General features: G+C 36.2%; 3 protein-coding genes and 1 long non-coding RNA gene across 8 annotated transcripts; 1 reads left to right on the top strand and 3 right to left on the bottom strand.

Annotated features, from left to right (window-relative positions):
* Positions 1–274: 274 nt before the first annotated feature.
* Positions 275–1,869, bottom strand: LOC140788566 (uncharacterized). Of its 2 annotated transcripts, none has more exons than XM_073137847.1 (4): positions 1,585–1,869; positions 773–937; positions 618–669; positions 275–468 (listed from the first exon to the last, which is right to left on the bottom strand). In XM_073137847.1, exons 1-3 carry the CDS (start codon positions 1,826–1,828, stop codon positions 623–625), a joined length of 456 nt encoding a protein of 151 aa, XP_072993948.1. In that variant the 5' UTR covers positions 1,829–1,869; the 3' UTR covers positions 275–468; positions 618–622. The 2 variants fall into 2 exon arrangements, with proteins under 2 accessions (XP_072993948.1, XP_072993947.1); XM_073137846.1 differs by having other exon boundaries at positions 618–689; positions 1,585–1,865.
* A 98-nt stretch (positions 1,870–1,967) lies between these two features.
* Positions 1,968–3,474, top strand: LOC140789074 (uncharacterized). Its single transcript, XR_012109129.1, has 2 exons — positions 1,968–2,107; positions 3,186–3,474. It is a non-coding gene; the product is annotated as an uncharacterized lncRNA (long non-coding RNA).
* A 528-nt stretch (positions 3,475–4,002) lies between these two features.
* Positions 4,003–9,577, bottom strand: LOC140789399 (probable UDP-arabinose 4-epimerase 3). 2 transcript variants are annotated; one of them, XM_073139085.1, is made up of 11 exons: positions 9,318–9,577; positions 8,288–8,475; positions 7,678–7,802; positions 7,018–7,131; positions 6,586–6,693; positions 6,397–6,488; positions 5,603–5,744; positions 5,338–5,432; positions 5,131–5,260; positions 4,848–4,992; positions 4,003–4,537 (listed from the first exon to the last, which is right to left on the bottom strand). In XM_073139085.1, exons 2-11 carry the CDS (start codon positions 8,346–8,348, stop codon positions 4,311–4,313), a joined length of 1,239 nt encoding a protein of 412 aa, XP_072995186.1. In that variant the 5' UTR covers positions 8,349–8,475; positions 9,318–9,577; the 3' UTR covers positions 4,003–4,310. The 2 variants fall into 2 exon arrangements, with proteins under 2 accessions (XP_072995186.1, XP_072995187.1); XM_073139086.1 differs by having other exon boundaries at positions 8,309–8,475; positions 9,318–9,568.
* Positions 9,578–12,710: 3,133 nt separating this feature from the next.
* Positions 12,711–19,388, bottom strand: LOC140789473 (pentatricopeptide repeat-containing protein At1g30610, chloroplastic). Of its 3 annotated transcripts, XM_073139187.1 has the most exons (10): positions 19,188–19,388; positions 17,391–19,055; positions 15,970–16,161; positions 15,693–15,774; positions 15,410–15,601; positions 15,148–15,261; positions 14,668–14,758; positions 14,446–14,603; positions 13,462–13,893; positions 12,711–13,145 (listed from the first exon to the last, which is right to left on the bottom strand). In XM_073139187.1, exons 2-10 carry the CDS (start codon positions 19,031–19,033, stop codon positions 12,750–12,752), a joined length of 3,300 nt encoding a protein of 1,099 aa, XP_072995288.1. In that variant the 5' UTR covers positions 19,034–19,055; positions 19,188–19,388; the 3' UTR covers positions 12,711–12,749. The 3 variants fall into 3 exon arrangements, with proteins under 3 accessions (XP_072995288.1, XP_072995287.1, XP_072995289.1); XM_073139186.1 differs by having other exon boundaries at positions 12,711–13,139; positions 17,391–19,315; XM_073139188.1 differs by having other exon boundaries at positions 14,446–14,576; positions 17,391–19,315.
* Positions 19,389–20,371: the final 983 nt, after the last annotated feature.

Below are 20,371 nucleotides of genomic sequence, written 5' to 3'. Positions count from 1 at the left end.
CTCTCAACTAAAAGTAAATCATGTTCTCCCGGCATTAATAAATAACAGATCTCACACACTTATCTCTAGAATGAAAAGGAAAATCTCACATGATTTTGTGACCTACTGAATCAAAATCACATTTTTCTGGTTAAACCTTCTCCTGCTTAGATCTGAATACGAGGGCAAACACTTCCTTTTGAAATATACTTATTTGTTGCAACACTGAGACTGCATCAATCAAATTTCAAGAATGAAAAAAGAAAAAGAAAAGAAAAAAGAGATCCCCACCGAGTACGATAGAAAATTTAGCATGATTAGGAAAATTGAGACTTCACAAGAAATTTCTGAAGTAGTAAATAGAGTTTGCATAGATGATACAACTAGCCTGGATTGACAATAATCCTATCCTTTCTCTTGCACCATACCTTTACATGTCATTCAACTACATCAGAGAAATTAACTCGGCCTCATCTTTGAATAACCAATCTGTAATTAAGCATATAAACATTAGCAACCTCAAAGATGCATTTCCAAAGCACTCAATTATTAAGCAGTTGATTCCTGCATGGATTATCAACAGGCAGTGCCTTCTCTATTGAAACTAGACTACAACTCTAGAAAGAGAAAAGGAGTACCTGAATTACAAAGTCAATGTTGATGTTTCCACTGTCTCAGGGGGCACATTATCTGCAAAGATATTGTCGGGCCTTCATTCAAGTCACATTCACTTAACTTGAATGGTTATGCAAAAAAGATAAGGGAAGAAAGATTAGGATACACAGTATAATACCAATTGATGTTCCAGTGGAAAGAATCCGATCAATGTTATCAATGCGTCTTTGTATTGATCTCAAGAGCCAGTTCAGTGCTGAAACTCTTTTACGAATGGAGGAGATCTTGGCTGCATGTTGCATAATAAATGGCATGGGTGCATCTTCTAATAGCTTGTCTAGTTCTGCATAATGTAAAATAGATTAGCAGCCAACTATATGTTATACTTGGAGCATTTGAAAGTTTAGTTAAAGCAAACATGCATATATTCCTATGAGAAAGTTAATCCACTAAACAACATCCTACAAACAGTTCAAAGTAATCAAAGAAGGGAAATAATTCACTTCATTGCAAGGGGGAAAAAAAGCTGAGCAAAATATGTGATAAATGCTTGTAATTGTTGACATCAATGATGAGATACAAATGCTTTGAATAGAGCATCTAATACTATGAGATATAAATCTTATATCATGAAGGCATAAGTAAAGCACTCTGTACACCAAATCCACCAAGAAAACCATCAACAAGAGAACTTAAAGCTCTTCAAATTACCAATAATCTTTAAACCCACAAGAGGATTGAATTCAATAACGCCAACACCGTTCCTTGTTTGCATCTCAGCAACAATTTCTCCAATACCATTAGCCTCAAATACTCATAGCAATCAAATAAAAATCCATTTTTGGTTTCATAATAAATATCGCCACTGAGAGTAACCTCATAACCAGCAATTACCCCCAAGGACCAGATCAGAAATCACTAGATTTCAGCGAATTAACAAAGCCAATTCAGATATCATAGGAGTGGGAGAGAAAGGGGAAGAACGACTACCTCCGGTGAGGCGATCGATGGAGAGAGCGAGATCATCTTGGCTCCGAGCGGCTCCCTCGGCTCTGGCGTCGAATTCCCTCATCACACCCCCAAGCGTAGACGCGATAGCTCTCGCGAGGGCGTCGCATCGTACCGGGAGATCACCAGACCCCTCCTCGTGCGCCGCCGCCACATCGCTTCCGTCTGAGAGGGGCTCCGACGGGCCCCCGGTGGAGGAGGGACCTCCGACGTGTGAGCTCTCCATCTGGAAGACGGTGGAAGAAGAATAGGAGAGTTCAGGAAGTGGCAATGGGTCGAAAATGGATGGGGTTCGCGAAAGATCCGGATCCGAAAACCGATGAGACCGTTCAATTGATATTTTACTAAATGACCCGAATGCCCTTAGGGCTTCGTTTTGGATCTCTCCCCCAAGCCCTAGCTCTATAAATAGCGCGACCAGGCAACTGGTTTACCCTCGAGAACGCGGCGCCGCCTCAGAGAGAAGCAAAGGGAAAGCCTCCAGGAGTACGTGATGAGGGCCAAGGTGAGATTTTGACAGCAAAGCCTTGATCGATCTTTTTTTTTTGCTCTGAAATGTTGGATTCATAAGCTGACGAAAGGAAATGCTCACGAAGCCAGATGCTTCTTAACATATCACTCTTTCGTATGCTTCTTTTGCGTGATATTTATTCATAATAGTTATCTATTGTCCTTCTCCTGTTATAATGAAGTTCCTACCAATGTATCAGAGTTGTCATATCAATGGTCATGTTTGATGGATTTCTTAAACATCAATTGATCTGATAAAGTTTTTACTCAAATCGATTCAAAAGTTTATGATTCATATAAGTTTTAGGAACTCCGTTATTTGGTTGGAGCTTGCCTAGTTCGGAAGTATAGTTTTTTAAGTTGCAATGCGGTTTGCACTCAGGGTTTTCGCAGGAAAGGCAAGAAAAGGGGGAAAAAGAATATTCGCATGATGATCTTTGTTGTTAGTTTATATATTTACTCTAGTGTCGTTCAATATATATTGATTATGTGAAGTATGTTTATCAGATTCACAGCTGGGGTGTGAATATTGTTGATTCTTTGGTTTAAGCACTCAAATTTTAATTGTCTTAGTTTATCAAGTATGGTAGCGCGTGGGTTAACCTAATTTGTTTCCTTAACTGTCTTGGAATACACTGCGTGTAGCTAGAAAGCATAGTATTGGAACTTAGATTAATTTTCGTTGAATGTAATATTTTTGGATATTGCTATCCAATCGTGGTAGATTGTCTTGGTGTTGTTTCTACCCTGGTTGCCCAGTCATAGCTTGATTTCAAAGGTGTCTCTTTTTTCTTGCTGCTTCAGAAGCATAAAGTTGACCATTTTTTAAGAACTGAGCTTGCACACAAATTTCACTAACATGCACCCCATCGTGCTCAAATTTAAATCTTTTAATCAAGTAGTATGATTTAAGTATGCAATTTGTTTTCTTTGCTGACTATAATTCATTTGTGGCCGTGGTTTTGTAAATTTTTCTACCTTCTGGGTGTGTTGTTTAATATTTACTCCATTTGGTTACCTGCTGGGTTGTATGTGCAAAGTTTTTAGTTTTCTTACATCTGTTTTTTTCTCAGTGGAAGAAGAAGCGAATGAGGAGATTGAAGAGGAAGCGCCGAAAGATGCGACAGAGATCAAAGTAGGTGTTTACATTTGACCGGCAGCAAGGGCATCCTCCACTAAATCAGATCATGTTTTAGTGTTAACTTCTGTCAGTCAACTGCTTGTCTGCAGTTTAAAAATTTAGAGCAATTTGCTTAGCATGACGATTTTCTTCTGTTTGTTGAACTTTTGAGTATTATTGTAAGGCACTTACAATGGGATTCAATTCCATGTGGTATTCTATGCTGCTAAAGCTTGTTTTAATGGTGCCATTGATATCTGACACCTTTGAATGGTCTTGGGCTTTATTTGATCCACTTCTAGTTAATGCTTTTTGTATACTTCTAGAGATGAGCACGATGTGAAATTTTGTGCTTTACTGCACAAATTTCGCTTATTGTGAAGTATAATAGGTGGTTGGTTTGTTATTGCTGTCCAAGGAGGTTGATTTGTGATAAGGTTTTGTTCTTGGTATGCCTTCATAGTAGTAAGCTTGGGGGTGGTCTTGTCTTTAATTTGGCTCTTCCTTTCATAGTTAGACTTAAGCTTAAGTCTGAAACTAAATCTGATTAAAAGTTGTTAAAAAGCATGAACTATTTATTATTCTGCTTAATGTTTCCTGGAGCAAGGAGATACTGATGACAAACATAATCTGCACAATGTCAATGCAAGGGCAATATTATAAAAAGAATAGAATTCTAACAAATTACATCTTAGTACACAACCACTGCAACAACCTTAAATATGTAAAAAGCTGGAAAAAGAATCGCATACAAGTATATAACCAGAGGATAAAAAAAGAATCAATGACTTTTAATTCTCTGTAACTTTGACATAAGAATGGTACAAACAAGATAACCAAGGTGGGTGCAGTAAGCAACTGAACTGGTTATTACATTCTTTCTCCCGTATGTAAAAATAATAATAGCTATTATGCTCCTATCCTGCAAATGCTTGGAGGCCTCGAATTTGTATGATTTACTCCTTTTGAATGCTGCCAAGAGCATCCCTCTTTATCCCAATTTCAATGTCCCCGTTGTCTTGTTTATCTCTTATCCGTGCCACCCGCTTGTGGTGTTGAATAAATATAAAGCGACGGATTAGGATGATCCGTAGCCATTATGGTGCGATTTCTGCCATCTCCATGCGATCGAGAGGCTCTCCAGGAGGTCTGTGTACTGAGCTGTCCAGTTAAGCTCACGATTGATCTTAGCCGGGTCGCTGTAAACTTCGGCGTAGTCTCCAGGCCTGCGGCTTAGGTATTCGACTTTGATGTTAACCCCAGTTGCTTTCTTGCATGCTTCCACAAACTCCTTTACTGATCTACCTGAGAAAGAAAAGAACCAGTTCAGAAATTTTTTGAATAATTACAGTACATAAAAATGAAGAGCAGAGCCGTTTGTCTACACAGATTTATGAATTTCGAAATTTGTTGTAATATCAGATAGGTTGCAGGATGATCGACCGATGAGTTCATAAAACAAACTCATCAGAGGAGAAAGGAGTTTGGTCTTGGGGAGACAACAAGTTCATATATGGTCAAGACCGTTGATTCTAAAAGCTTTTCATATGGATCATGCAAGATCATGAAGAGTAACTGCAGGGAAAGGAAGAACTATAGAAACTAATTTAATAACCTTTTCCAGTTCCAACATTGTAGATTCCAACTTTGTTCCGTTCTGCCTTATTAAGTGCTTTAACATGAGCATCAACTAGATCAGTTACATCAATGTAGTCTCTTATACAGGTTCCATCAGCTGTTGGATAGTCTGTTCCTTTAACCTACAATGGACCAACCAAAAACATCAGCATTTCTTAACAGAAGAAAAGTGAATTCATAGAATGTACTCCACCCATCTTACTAATACTTGTCTGTTACAAAAGTTTGTCAACTATGAAGGAAAAGGATACAGAAAATACCTTGAGTCCTGGAATGGTTCCTAATGCTGCATCAAAGCATGCCCCGGATATCCGTCCGTGCTCCCGCAGTTCTGGTCTGGGAGCTTCGCCTAGCCTTCCATCTGGGTCTGATCCGATGACATTGAAGTATCTAATAACAAGTGGCTCGACATCAATCCCACAATTTCCTAATCCAGCTGGTCATAAACTACAGTAAAAGCAGCAAACCTTAAGATCATGACAGCCATGTCTGATCTCTTTGAGAAATCTAAAATGATGTCCTCTGCCATTTTCTTTGCTTTCCCATAGGGGTTAATAGGAAACTGCATTTACACAAAATGGCCAATGAGAAAGCTTTGAGCCTCATAATTGGTATCCTAATTCATCAAAGAATGCTACTAGAACTCCCAAACTAGGAAATTCGAAGAGAAGAATAAGATGAAGTATTTCTATATTAACAAATGAAGTACGTCAGCATCCAATTAATAATAACCTGAGGAGTATCTTCTGTAATAGGCATCTTGTCTGGTTCTCCATAGGTTGCACATGTACTAGAGTATATCAGAGTTTTGACACCAGATGCTGCCATAGCCTCCAGAACCACTAAAGTATTTGCTGTGATATTGTGATAATACCTGTTACATCACAGAAGTACACCATCACAAACAGATGATAGAAGTGTTTCATTCTCAGACACAACCACATTATGTCACTTAATTTGTAATTGACTTGTGGAGTAGGAAAATAAGAATGTCACACTACCAAAGTAGATGTTGCAACATTCGAGGAAATAAAGATCTAGGAAGAAGGTAATTGTATCTTGACATCCAATGAGAGGAACTAAGTTCAGAAAACAGGTCATCTATAGATACCCTACATATTAAACAACCTACAGAGAACAGCTCTTACATTAGACCACGTGCAGAGAGAATAAATCTGACATGACTTTGGATGGCTAAACTAAAGAGACTCAAGACCATCCTTCGACACCAATCAGAAGGAAATAATGTAAAAGTAAAAGAAAATTAGATTTATTACCCTGATATATAGCTATAGATAGATAATACTGATAAATTAGAAGTTATATCATTTTGGATGGCTAAGCCAAGAAATTCGTTCAGTGCAATTTTCCATTCAATAATCTTGATAAGCAAATTAAACCATACTGTCTATGAACATAATGCAAGGGAAAGATCTACCCTCTACCAAGAGTAAGTTTAAAAAAGAGTAAATTCAAATGCCACAAAAGTATGTTAAATAAGATATTTCAGAAAACAAACATCATACCTGAGAGGTTCAAGTGTACTCTCACCCACATATGCAACAGCAGCAAAGTGTATCACAGCATCAAATGCATTTTCTGCGAATATTCTGTTCACCTGAATGTTGGTTAAGAATGAAACTGTAGTCTAAAAGAAGAAGAAAGAAGAAAAATCCAGAAATGTTCAATTGATGGAAGACCGCATGACAGGATACAGCTTTTGGATCCCCTAGATCAGCATAAATGAACTGAAGTCTTCCAGGCTCTGGAAAAAGTTCCTGAAGAACTTTTATAGCTCCCATATTTCCTCTAGAAAGGTTGTCCTGCGAAATTCAAACCACCAAGATTAATATTGCTGCCATGCATTCATGCTTTTCAGGGAAAAAGTCACAAGGAAGTTTATACACATGGATGTGTACATACTATATACACATGTACATCAATGTTACTTAGACCATTCAATCAACTTAAAGGACGTGTTAATGACCAGGTATGTAGCCAGTATCGGAAATCTGCATAGAAGAAAAAATCAACAACTATCCATATACTAAGATCTGATCATGTACAGGGGATATTATGTATATATGCACATGTATATCTATCTATAATTATTATATATCAGGAAAGTGTGTGGTAAGGTAAATTACCACAATAGTAACTCGATAAGAGTCCTTCAAGAGCCGAAGTGCAGCATGTGAGCCAATATAGCCGGCACCTCCTGTTACTAAGACATGAGTCACCCCAGGTTCATGGCGAGAAAACTGTAAGATCCAAGATGAATCAGAATTATAACTCCAAGTAAAAAGGAAGAAAGAATGAGCAGCAGTCAGATAGGTGTATCAAAGAAGGAATGTAAAGTATGCTAAGAGTCACATAGAGTACTAAAATAATGGCACTTCATCATGACGCTGTTTGGAGTATGAAGAGATGTAAGGTGAGAGGAAATTTATGATGTGAGTGTCTGTGTGCATTTCCTTTTCTTTTAACTACCATGTGCTTTTGATCAGGGTAAACTGCTTCAACAAAGATCAAAAATCGTTTCACGGAATCACATGGAGAAATGCCAATTCTGTTAAAGAAGCATGGAGAGACGAAACCACAAACTGCAGCCATAATCATTACATTACTTACAGATTAACAGCTAAACATAGAATCCTTGCATGGTTAAATGTCTTAAAAATAGAATTTTATATTTAACTATAGATAAAAGTGATTTTTATCCTGTAGTAACCACAAAAGGAGATAGTCTGATAAAAAAAACAATGACAACAAAAAAAACTAGGTGGAAAGTAATACTCAGAGCTTACCACACTAGTGCTACCAAAATGAGGGGATTGCTTCAGAATAAATATGCACAAGGCTGTGAGAAAAGCAGCCATAATAACTTTTCCAAGAAAATGAGGCTTGCGCCTTGAATCTGAATAATCCATTCCTGTGAAAAACATGTGATTCTGGAATCAAGACTACAGAACAATATCATCATTCTTTTATGATAATATAGGAAGCAATCTGATCACCTTTAGTACTGTGAATGAGCAGATTCAGCTTGCCAGAGGAACTTAAAGATGTGTATTTAAAAAGTACATGACTGATATAAACACATAAGAAATGACACAATTAGGTAGAAAAATATTAATGAAGTTTATTATTCATTTACTCCTTAGGAAGTTTGGTATCCATTTAACTTTCAATGGACTGTCTTAAAGGAACATTAGTTAATTAGAAAGACAAATGGCATCATACAAAACATGAGCACAAGCTTCAGTTGACTTATTGATCAGAAACTGTATCGATTAACTGTGCATTAGGTTATAATTCACATCGTCACAACAAACTTGTTTTGTACATTATTGTACATGGAAAAACATTGAAATAAAAAATATACAGATAAAAGGTTTAAAATACAGTATCAGAAACCTGAAAAGGGCCAAGATCTACCAGCCCTAGGCTGACTTCTGCTCCTGTTGACCGGCAGCATGGCAGGATTATCTTTCAAATGAAACAATGAGAATAGAACTGCTCTACTGTCAGAGAACTTAAAAGGCGCAAGTACCGTCCTCTCGTGTTAAAAAGAAGAACTTCTTGAGTTAGCGTGACCAAGAAGGCTGCATAAAATACTGAAAAAGTCAAAAAATCACTCAACAGAAATTAAAATTCCAAAATAGCATCAGAAATAACATATGACTTCAAGGATTCAAATTTCTACTGGGAACTGACACTGCAACTTTGATATAAGTAGGACCTAATATATAAATGCTCCAAGAATTCAAATAAAAGAAGAAAAAAATAGCATCGAGATCCACATGCAGAGAAGATAAAGACGAAGAAGTCCGAAGTTTTAGAATTAAAAGAAATCCATTTGGATAATATTAGGACTCACTCGCAAATACATCACAATTTTTTACCAATATATGTGATACTGCACTCGAAGAGTTGTCTAGAGCAAGCCACTCGATGGACCAAAAGGGGGAAATTGCAGCTTTAAAATTCTTTTTTTCTTAAATCTTTTCAGGCAAATTCCAAAATTTCAGAGCACAGCGCAATAGAAAGAGAGTACCTCGAGCCGACACGAAAAGATCCGATCTTCCATTGGTCAAAGAGCCAATAACGAAATCGCAGGCAAAGAGATTACTAAAAAACATCAACAAAACAGCTAAAACGGCAGGGGAAATCAAACACCAAAATAAAGTGTCAACTTTCCTAACTTAAATTAATAGAATTCAATTCCCAGAGATCCAACTACGAAAGAAACACGACAAAGAGAGAAAAAAAAAGGGGCCAAACGCAACCTTGACATGGACAAAAGAGGGACCAAAACCTCGAATTCGAGCACCCAGCAAGACACCAGATTGAAAGAAATAGCAAAACAAGCAAGACCCAACTGGAGAAACGAACCAAATAGCAAGAAAAAGGCGCCCTTTATCGGATTGAAGCAAAGAAGAGATACCTGGAAGGAGGAGTCGAGCAAGGGAAGGGGAAGAGAGAGAGAGAGGGAGAGAGAGATGAATGGAAGTCGTTGGGGGGTATCTTGGACTGAGTCGTGGCTCCTCTAGAAGCGATGAGGGTAGGAGAGATGAGAGAGAAGAGAGGACGAGAATTTGGCGAATAATTTTACTGAGATGCGACTCGTCTCCCTCTTCCCCCATGTTCTTCCAGTGAGAGCCACACTCTTTTTTTCGTTTCACACCCTACAGTATTGTTTATTGCAGTTTAGTTGGGTGCCTATCTTTTCATTATTATTAATTCGACCTTCTCCATTAAATAACAAAAAACACATTATTTATAAGATTTTCTAAATAGAAGAGTCGAATTTAAATTTTATTTTCTTTTGATAAATTCATCTCTGTTCATGATAGAAGTCTTTGAGTTATAACTAAATCCTATGAGATGTTAATAGGTTTCCAGTTTGTATATGTGTCTTTTACTTATAAGGAAACTGGCCACTTTGGGTTGAGGTGCATGGAGCTATGGAGGCACTTAGAACTTTGGATCAACTAAGTTGAACCAAGTCATCCTTGACCTTGAGTTGGATACTGCAGAGCTGGTTGACCTTCTCACAAATTACTTTTGTCCATATAAATATTACATACACATATATTGGCAAGAAATTTTGGTTGCTAATTGGACAGCCAATATATGCCATCTTACTTTGATTTTGAGATGGTAACCCTGGGGTCATGCCCCAGCCATTTAAAATCTTTGTTTTTTTTAATCAATCTATAACCTCTGTTGCTAGGATAATGTAAGTAGTTTATCTGTTCCTCTCTTTTTTTTTTTTAAAAAAAAAGAAAACTATTTATATATTGCATTCCATGATATACCATTAGTCTATTTTAAGGAGTATTTGAAAATCCAAAATCAACCAAGGAGCCATCTGAAGAGGGTTATTCTCCTTTAATTTATATATTTCATAAAGATATTACTTAGCAATCTTGAACTAGACTGCAATTAAGGTACATATTTAATTATGACAGACAAACCTAAAGTTAGATCTTAATAATCATAATTACAAGCATATCCACATCAAATTTGGTCTCAATCTCCATCTATATTCCAAGCATATCCACCTGGGGCATGCACATGTAGACCAAGTCTACACTTTTTGTTTATACAAATTTCTACCAGATTTGAAAGTTGTGACCCATTCAAATTTTCTTCAAATACTTGAAAATGACTAAATAACATACTAAGTGCTCAATTTTGTAGTTGTATACTTGAGCACCTGGTTAGATTTGCTATGATTTATTCTGATGAATTCATTTGAGTCAAAAGAAGGTAGGTACAATAAATCTTTGGAAATGATATATATAAAAGTACCTCTGTAAAGAGATTTCAGACCAAGTACAAATTACTTCAATTTAGGCTAAATCTTAGCATCTCAACATCATCTTCTTTTCTTCATTGGATCTTATATTTGTCAGATCCTGACACACTGCACCCTCTTTTTCTTTCTTCAGTTATTATCATGAAAATGAAATTGGTGCCTAGTTGCTCCCAAAGCACACAATTAACAAATATTGTAAGCTTTAAGCTTTAAGCTTTTTCTTTCTTTCTTTTTGGTGCCTTTGATTGCACTTTTAACATTGCTTTCTTTCCTTTTCCATATAGGAAGAGATGGTTTTACTTGTACTCAAAAATATGAAGATGGTTACCATTAAACATAGTACTAATAGTAGTGATGCTTATGGTACCACTATATATATATAGATTTATAAAGGAGAGGAAGACCCAAACAAAACTTTTGTGTAAGAAGACATGTGATTGTTATTGATTCACTCATTTGATTACAATACTTAGCTCTTCTTTTTGTCTCACATCCTACCAAACAAATTGGTCATAAATTATAGGTAAGAATAAAAGTTTGCCTACTGGAGTAGTTGTGCTACTATATGTATATTCTGCCCCACCACCACCTGCAACATAATTTTCAGAAATATAGCTGAAAGAGAAGTGCCAATTAGTTTGCAAATCTGTTCTTTGAGAATAAGAAGGCTTATAATGTATATATATTATCTGTAGAAGTTGCTATAAGGTTGAACTAATCATTTTACTTCCCTTTTTTTTTAATTTCACCAAGCCAAAAGTAATGTTATTTATTAATGGTGAGGATATTTATAGTTACAGTTCGGTTTAAAGAGAGATTATTTTTTATCAGCACAAGTAATATTATGCTCGTAAATATTTTACAAATATTTTGAAAACGAGATATAATCTAACAGTATCTTGTTCAAGATAATACGATAATATCTTGCCAATTGATATTTTCTCTCTCTATCTCCTAGTTATTACTAACAATGAATAACTATAAAAGAGAAAAGAATTAGATATTTTAGCACCCCAAGAGCTCTTTGGATTGAAGGTTCTGAAGGATTATAATAAAGAGCTTATTATAAGGATCACATGAAAGCAGTTGACAAAGGACAGGTGGAAGTGTGGAAGATACCATCCATCCATCTCTCTCTCTCTCTCTGGCTCTGCAATTGTCATAATATTTTCTTATCGCAGCTTCCTAAAAATATTATTATTTTATGAGTATTCACTATTATTTTCAAGAAAGTCTTCTCTCTGACCTTGGTGATCACAGCTAATGTCTCTCAATGCTCCGTTCACATATTATTTTTTAAACATTTAGTTTTGCATCTTCTTCACAGCATTACGTATCACTTGACTATTATAGGCTACCAAACCAATTAAAGAACTATCTCTCTTACCTTCACTGCTGAATGATTTGAAAGCCACACCTAAGTTGGGGGCACAGGACCCTAATATATGCTTTGTGGTCTCAACTTGGGTAATGGTGAAACTTTGTATTGTTTTTATTTTATTTATTTTTTGAAGTCTTTTTTGATCGGATTATTTAAGATCGAAGAATTTCGTAGAGAGAGTTTTACGATGGCGAGTTTGTTCTTTTAAAAAAAAAATCAAAGAGTAAGTAAACTCACACTTTTAGAATGATACCATGGGAGACAGAACACCACTTTAGATGTTAGTTGTCTGCTCTCCTATTGAAAGGTTTATGAAATGCATGATAGAGCTGGATGTGATCCAATGGCCCACCAGATTTCTTTAACAAGGTAAAAGAAGCTGAAAAGTTGCTTGGAATAAAGCAGAGGAATGAAACAAGCAAACATGAGAAGGCATGAAGATACTTCTCCTTACCTTAGTTGTGTAAATATATAGCAGCATCTTATTTTTATTTTACTTATTTTTCTAAACAAGGTATTGTTCTCATGTACATCATTCATGCAGGCATATCTGATATTGTGATGAAAGGAATCAATTCATTGTAGTCAATCAGCATCAAATATATCAAACCAAAGATGAAAACTCTTGAGAGCCATTGAACAAACAAATTGCAGCACTAGAAATGCTGCCTGTATTAAGTTCTTAATCGTAAATCAGAAAATGGAGTCTGCTGATTAGTGGACGACTGCTCTGAAGTTGTCTGATCAGAAAGGAATTGTGTACAAGCATTCAATATATTTTGGTACAAAGGGTCAGAATTATTAGGCGAAACTATTAGCTTGCGTAGCTCGTCAGCCAACTTTACAACAGTATCCTTCTTCAAGCAACTGGCGTTGTTCCATAGTAGCTGCAACCAAGAATTCTCAGAGACAGTGTTTATCTCTGTCTCCTTGTAGCTCGAGATGCAGGAGATTGCTGCCATTGGAAAGTCTTCCTTTAGTTTCAGACAGAATCTTTCCATGATGAGTGGAAGGGGTGGAAGACGTCCAAAGGTAATGAGGTGCTCCCATGTTACCTCCAATACCTGCTCCTGAGAAGCGATCCGAACGAATTTCATCAGAATCATGAGATCTTAATCTAAAACAAGCAATTACTTTGTTGCGGTAAGCCAAAAAAATTTAAGGTCTTCTTGGATCAGGAAACTAGTAATGCTTAATTAATCCAGTTTGAAGTAAAATCGCCAAAATATACCCTCCAGAATTCTGTTTCTTGAAAAATGTTACTTATTCAGAAGTACAATACCCTCTGAAGTATTCAGTGTATAACTCCATGATAAGATTATATCATCTACATTGAAGGGCATTAGGGGATATATGATTTTTTTAAGCTTAGATGCAAATTCGTACCTTTCCAGCCCTGAAAGCATCAAGTACCATGCGCAGATGCCTTCTTGTGTCAAAGTGGTAGCCGTGGCGTAACATTTGCCGAAAAACATTCTCAAAATCATCCCAATCTTCAGTTTTAGCACAAGCCTCCATCATGGTATTGAATGTAAACTTATCTGGTACAACCTTCTTGCTCAAACAAGTTTTGCTATTTATCAGGCGGCTGCTGTCCAAAATATTGTAAAATAGATCCTTTGCTTCCTTGGACAATCCATACTCTATATATGACTTAAGCATGATGTTGCAAGTCACAATGTTTGGCGAACAGAATTTGTGCATTTGGTTAAAGATATATCTGCCATTTTCAATGTTTCCAGAGTCTAGACAAGTTTGAATTAATCCTGTATATGTTACAACCAATGGTTTCTTTGCAACCTTGCATATTTTGTCTATCTGCACAAAAGGAATCTAAACCATCAGTAATACTTCAATTTACTTTGAAAGAAAAATTAGGAAGTATCAGGCAACAGTCTTGACATTCTGCATGGCCACAAAAGCCTCTCAGAATCAACAATTTAGAGCATTACTTCTAAAATGTGAAATGCAGAAACATAAGAGGGAATCACAAAATAGCACATATACTAAGTCCAACTAGATTAAACTGATCGCACTAAGTAGCAGATGCCCCAACTGTTCATTCAACTATCTGAAAATTGTTGAATGTCATAACTTCACAAAGTCCTGTCTTGTATTGCATGCCTATGTTAGTTGAAAGAGCCACTAATACTTGTTTATCTATGTAAATTTGACTTACATGAACCTCCTTCACACAGAAAAATGAAGTTTCTAGTGTATGGGAGCACTATGACAGAAGGCATTGTTGTAGTTGTAGATGATAAGTTCTAAGGCATAGGAAGGAATAACATTGCGGTAGTCTGTAGATGAAGCTAGTAAAGTCGTAGTGCAGTCTAACACAAAATGAAGTATAATATAAAAATAACCAACCTGGAGAAGTGCTTCTTGGCATCTTCCAGCACTACAAAGACAGCGAGCAAAGTCATAATATATACTAGCTGATCCAACAATTCCACGTCTCTCCATATCCTTCACAGCTAAAGCAGCCTCATCTATTTTCCCTTCTCTCCACAGTGCACTTATGAGAACTATAACAGAAGAGAGATATTTAGGGGAGAGAACTTACTGATGCATATAAGTTTTGCTCAGTACCTTTGTAATTTAAAGCGCCTGGTATAGACGACCTCTCCACTTTCCTGAAGAACTCATGCACTAAGTTGTACTTGCCACATGCAAGCATCACCTGTTCCACCACATACAGAATAATATTGGCCAATTAGTGTGCAAAATGTAACATCTTGAGCACACAGAAGACACAATGAAGTTTCTGTTAAAGTCAAAGACAGAAAGTTAAATCATATAGAAAATGGTACCAAGTAAAAGATGGTCTAAATAATAAAAAAATGTAATACATAGCAATCATGTTATATTAGACTTAATTTTATGATACCTCTGAAGCCTTAAAAGGAGAATTACACTTACTGGTATCTGATAAACCACAAACAATTAAACGCATTCCCTGAGAGACTATCATCACACATGGGTTTCTAAATATTGGCAAAAGTTAATCCATGTTGAAGGTTTGAACCTGTAAATTCTAGCAACAAAAAACCTAGAGTAGAATAAAAGTACCTCCATTACAAGGCCATATGTTGTATTTGTCGGACGTATACCCTGTTGTTTTAACTGCTGTAATACCCAAAATGCTCCTTCCCATTGTTTCTGTTGCACACAAGCATTTAAAACCTACAAAAGTGTTACACACACATTATGGAATCAGCAACAATGAAGAGATTGGCATGCTTCTTTCAAAAATTTACAATTAAAAATTCTTCCAGGAACTTTCAATCAGGCAAAATCCCCTAAGAATTGTGATGTGCGGAAGGCTACTAACCGCATTATAAACGATAAGGTCTGGTTCCAACCTTGGGTCCCACTTCTGAAGAGGACCCAACTTGTATTTCTTCTGGGGAGAAGATCGCATGCAATCAATGACATCAAATAGTTCTTTCATAAGTCCTGCTTGCCCAAGTGTGACAGCAATACAATGATAGGCAGCAAGGTCAGGATAAGAAGATAATTCTTGCTGCAAAGTGCAAATAATTGAAACAAGGTCACAGTAGTGAAATCACAGCAAGGACAAAAATAAAGATTCAAGAATATGACAAATTTATTACACGCATGGCGTAAAATATATTCAATGCCTCAAAAGGTCGCTTTGCCTTCCCAAGCACATCAAGTACTGTTGTATAGATATATCTGCACAACACAGTAATTCCAAATAAATGCTCCAAAACGTCAATTCTGAACATGACAGAAAGATAGAGGAGATAGTTCTGCCAGCAGATGAAATAAAGACCATGAATAATCAAATCATGAGTGAAATTAACCCATTACTTTCAACCTTTGACCTATCAGCATTATGAAAAAGATAGTTGCTGTCGGAAAATATACCTGCTCTTGTAGGACTTAAATCTCTCATGAGATTGAAGCCATTCAACAACTTGTAAGACTCGTTTCCAGTTCCCAAGTTTACCAAGTATCTGAACAACCCTTAGGATAGAGTGATCTGAGAATTTGATATTTGCACCATGCATCATCCTAGAGAATTGCCACTCAGGCATATTTACATCTGTCGCATTCAACCTTACACGATATCATAAATGTTTGAGTAAGCCCTTGTAATGGAGATGATTGATGCATCTAAAGCTGCAAACTAGTCAACAAAAGCAAGACCAGATGTAGAGAAAAAAATTATATAAAGCATGACAAGCATGTTACAGGCTTTCATACTTTAAGTGGTGGTTTCTTTATTCAACTTCTGCAAACTAGATGATTATCACAGGCATAAACCAACATCACAAAAAAGTGAAAAACATACAATTTTTGCATGAAAGTACTTTTCCATATTCTATTTAGTATTTTAAGCCTTGCCACATTAGTTAAAGTCGCTGTGGAAACTTTAGATAGTGGATTAGCAACAAGAATCATTGACTCACACTCATAAAGAAATTTCCTTTCTAAAGTTTGAATAATTCAAGAAAGTGCATCTACATTCACAGGCATCATGTGTATAATATGCAATGACATCTGTAAGGGTTGGTCAAGTTATGATACATGAGAAAGGCTTGGATAAGCTTTCATTCAGGACTCACATCCGGTCAAAAGAATCAATTTCCAACTTGGTTACAACACAGGTGTGGTCTTCTGAAATATGCACCCATCTAGCACATGGTCAAGAATAAAATCTGCCCATGCATTGTATCAGAGACAGTCTCATTGTATATATTATTGAAAAATTATACTACAATTAATTAATTAATTAATTAAAGATTAAAAATATACTGTATAGTTGCTTTTTTGTTTCAACTATGTCTGCAGACCAACAGATTTCATGTTACATAGTGCTGAAGTTTGACAAGTGAGGCTATGAGACTGACAATAAGAAAAGAGAGAATCTTAAGCACTGATTCCTACGGGTGGCAATATTTAAATTAGAAATAAAATAGAATGAAGAGAAAATAAATGGTAAGCTCCATCGTTTATATTTCTAAATTAGGTTGTTGAAAATGATGTGATCAGGAGTATGACTCAACCACACAGTCAATTGAAACTATTTAACATGAAGACAAGCTACTAAGTTGATGTATAAATAAGAGATTTAACATCTTTTATGTTGAATAAAATTGAAGGAACTAATAAGACCATTGCTGATTCATTTTCAAGACTGCACATAAGACACTGTCAATAGATTTCCAAATCAAACTTCTTTTAAAATAAAGTGTATTGATGGACTCTTAGTTCTTCAATCCAGTAAAAGCAACAAATCCAATGCAAAAAATGATATTGAGAGAAGAGACTCTAAAAGCACTTACTGGCTGGCTAGGTTTTGGATCCTCTCTTCCATTTCCATCCGCAAGACCCGTGGCCTGTTTCTGACATCAGTAAATACTTCGAAGGTCTTGAATGCAGCTCTGTCTTCAAAATCAAGTTCATTGACGTCTCTTCTGATGATCTTACTAGTTTGCATGCCACTTTCTCCATGCATCTGACTAGGTCCTGAACGATGTTTACCAAACACCTTTGCATCTCTATGGGCACGACTAAAATTACTATCTTGCTCAGGAACTTGCTTCACAGGGGTGTACAACTTCCTTTTTGGATCAAGAGAACGTATACTAGGATGAGTGTCTACCTGAATGACTGGTAATTCACTTCTTCTCAAGCCAGTTTCCATCTTTTTTTGTCTTGTTCCTAATGAGCTATCATCTTTCCATTTACTGTTACGACCATCAAACTGGATACTTTTCTCATGTCTGTTGGTTCTATCAAATTTTTTACTCAGAGAACCTTCAGTAATCTCAGGCTCTGCAAACTTTGTTACAGCAACAGCTCCAGAGGACATTACCTGATCCCGCAAGCTCTTGTTCTTTTCATCTGCATCCATCTTCCTGCCCACATTGCTTGGGTAAAATTTATTATCTCTGTGATGATAGATAATACGATTATTTCCTGTTGTGCCACTAGCATGTTTTGCTAGGTCCCTGGTTGATTCCAAGTGTTTCCCCTGGAGCTCTTTGGAACTAGCATAACCAACTTCTCTTCCAACAGAACCACAACTGCTGCCTCTCATTTCAACATCACCAATCTTCTCAGAATTTCCACATCCCAATTCACTCTTCATCATATTATAATCCTGAAACTTGTCAACAAGCTCATTTTGTTGTGTATCCTTCTGCCTTTTATACCCAGTAATATTTTCCATTCCTTCTGTCCTGCTAATCTTGTTATTATATTTAATTTTTCTTCCAGACTTTGAATAATCATTATTTCCACCCTTGTCCAGTTCACGTCTAAGACTTCCACCACTTTTTGCTACAGTTTTGTCCTTCAGAAGCCTTTCCACTAGATTCCAACCACTACTACTGCTACTAGTAACATCATCTTCTCTATCCTTTACATCCTTCAACTTCTCGTCCCTTCGTTGTTGACCTATCCTTGCTGCATTTAAACCAATTTCTTCCCCGTTTTTTCTCTTCTCAGAGGTAACCTTTTCCTTTAGCCCTCCCCTCTTCACTTTGACCGACTTTCTTTTGTCCACAACATCAGATGCCCCAACAGCATCCTTTCCGTTTAATCTATTATTCGACCCACGCCCATCCGAATCTCCATCTAAATTCTTACACCTATCCAATTTGACTGACTCCATAACCTTCACATAATCTGCAAATGTTGGACTAAAGTTGAGCTCTTTCTCCAGCGACCGCAAACTAGTAGGACGAGCCTCAATCTGCCCGTTCTCTAAAGCATTCACAACTCTAAAATAGGATGTTCTTCCATCAAAAACCCAACTTTTCTTCACCACTACACAATTCAAGGTGATACCAAAAATGGGTTTCCGGGAAACCGAAAACCCACGAGCATAAGAAGGTCTCGATTGTGAATTGGGCAGGAAAGCACCTTTTCCTCCCAAATTTAAAACACCCATATGCCCATTCGCCATCATCATCATCATCATAACTTCTTTACCGCTTCAATAACTAGATTTACCAAAAACAAGTACGAATCATCGGCCCATCAATTAATTCCGATAATTCTTGACGAAAAGAACCAAAAAGGAAGCAAATTTGTGAGAGCGGAATCAACAGAGGTCGTTCTTGGAGAAAACTCACAGAGGATTAGGGCGCCTTTGTTGCTGACTATCCATCGCGACGAGTTGCGCAGTCTTGCTAGTTATAGAACTGATATGGAACCGAAGGGAGTCGCGCGAACGCAGAAAGGAAGCTCCTTTCTCTTCGGTGCTCTCATTGGCGCCTGGCCAGAAGATAGAATAAGAATGAGACTACGCAGTGCAGTCTAATGGTTTTTGGCACGTGTTAGTCCACATGCTCGTTTCTGGGATTAAGATATTTAATTTCAAACTATTTTTCTGGGGTAAAAACCCTCTTTATCCTTAAAAAAAATACTGTCAAATGGCCATTTTGCCTTGGTAACTATTATTAGCTTGTTTTGTCATATTTCTCGTTAATTTTATTTATTATAAATATATTTATGGTGATGTATTATTGTGCTACATTTTGGAAGTTGAATCTGTGTTGAATATTGTAAAGATATAAGTTGAATATATGATACTACTTGTACTATGTAAATTATTGTGAATTCAGTCAGATTATTTTATTTTTTAGGCAGAAAAATTTTAAAATAATTATGAGTAGATAATACAATAGTTATAAAATTAAATTACAAATTTCTGCTTATATCTAATTTTTTTTTTAAAAAATAAAGTCAATTTAATCATTTTTATTCCTTACCTCCTATCTCTATGCTTATATCCTATTTTGATCGAATACATTATCCATAAAATAATGGATTCTTTGTTGTTTTATAAATGCAATAGTATACTTTGTAATTTTATAAATACTAAACTATACACGAAGAGAGAGAGAGAGAGAAAATTAGCTACACATCGATAGTGCTATAAAAAAAAGCAGGTGTGCTCGTAAGGCTCATGAGCTCGGCTTGAGCTCGAGCTTAAGCATATTTAACTTGAGTTCTAAATAGGCGAGTCAAACATATTTTTGAGCTTGAATATATTATCGATTCGAGCTGAGTTAAAGTTAGTTTGCTTAAGCTTGAATCGATTACCCATTAGGTATTGGACTTAGGTTGGGTATAATGGGCCTAACATAATGGATTTGAATATGAAAAAAATTATATTTTATTAAGTTGAGTTTAATATATTTATATAAAGATATTTTATTTATTTTTTATGAGAGTATAGTTATATATTGATATATAGTTTACTAAATATTTAATATGAGATTAAAAAATTATAGAAATATACATGCATTATAAC

Source organism: Typha latifolia, chromosome 5, assembly GCF_019914945.1.
Source record: "Typha latifolia isolate L0001 chromosome 5, TyphaL0001v2, whole genome shotgun sequence".
NCBI lineage: Eukaryota > Viridiplantae > Streptophyta > Magnoliopsida > Poales > Typhaceae > Typha > Typha latifolia.
This window is presented reverse-complemented; position numbering and strand designations above follow the sequence as displayed.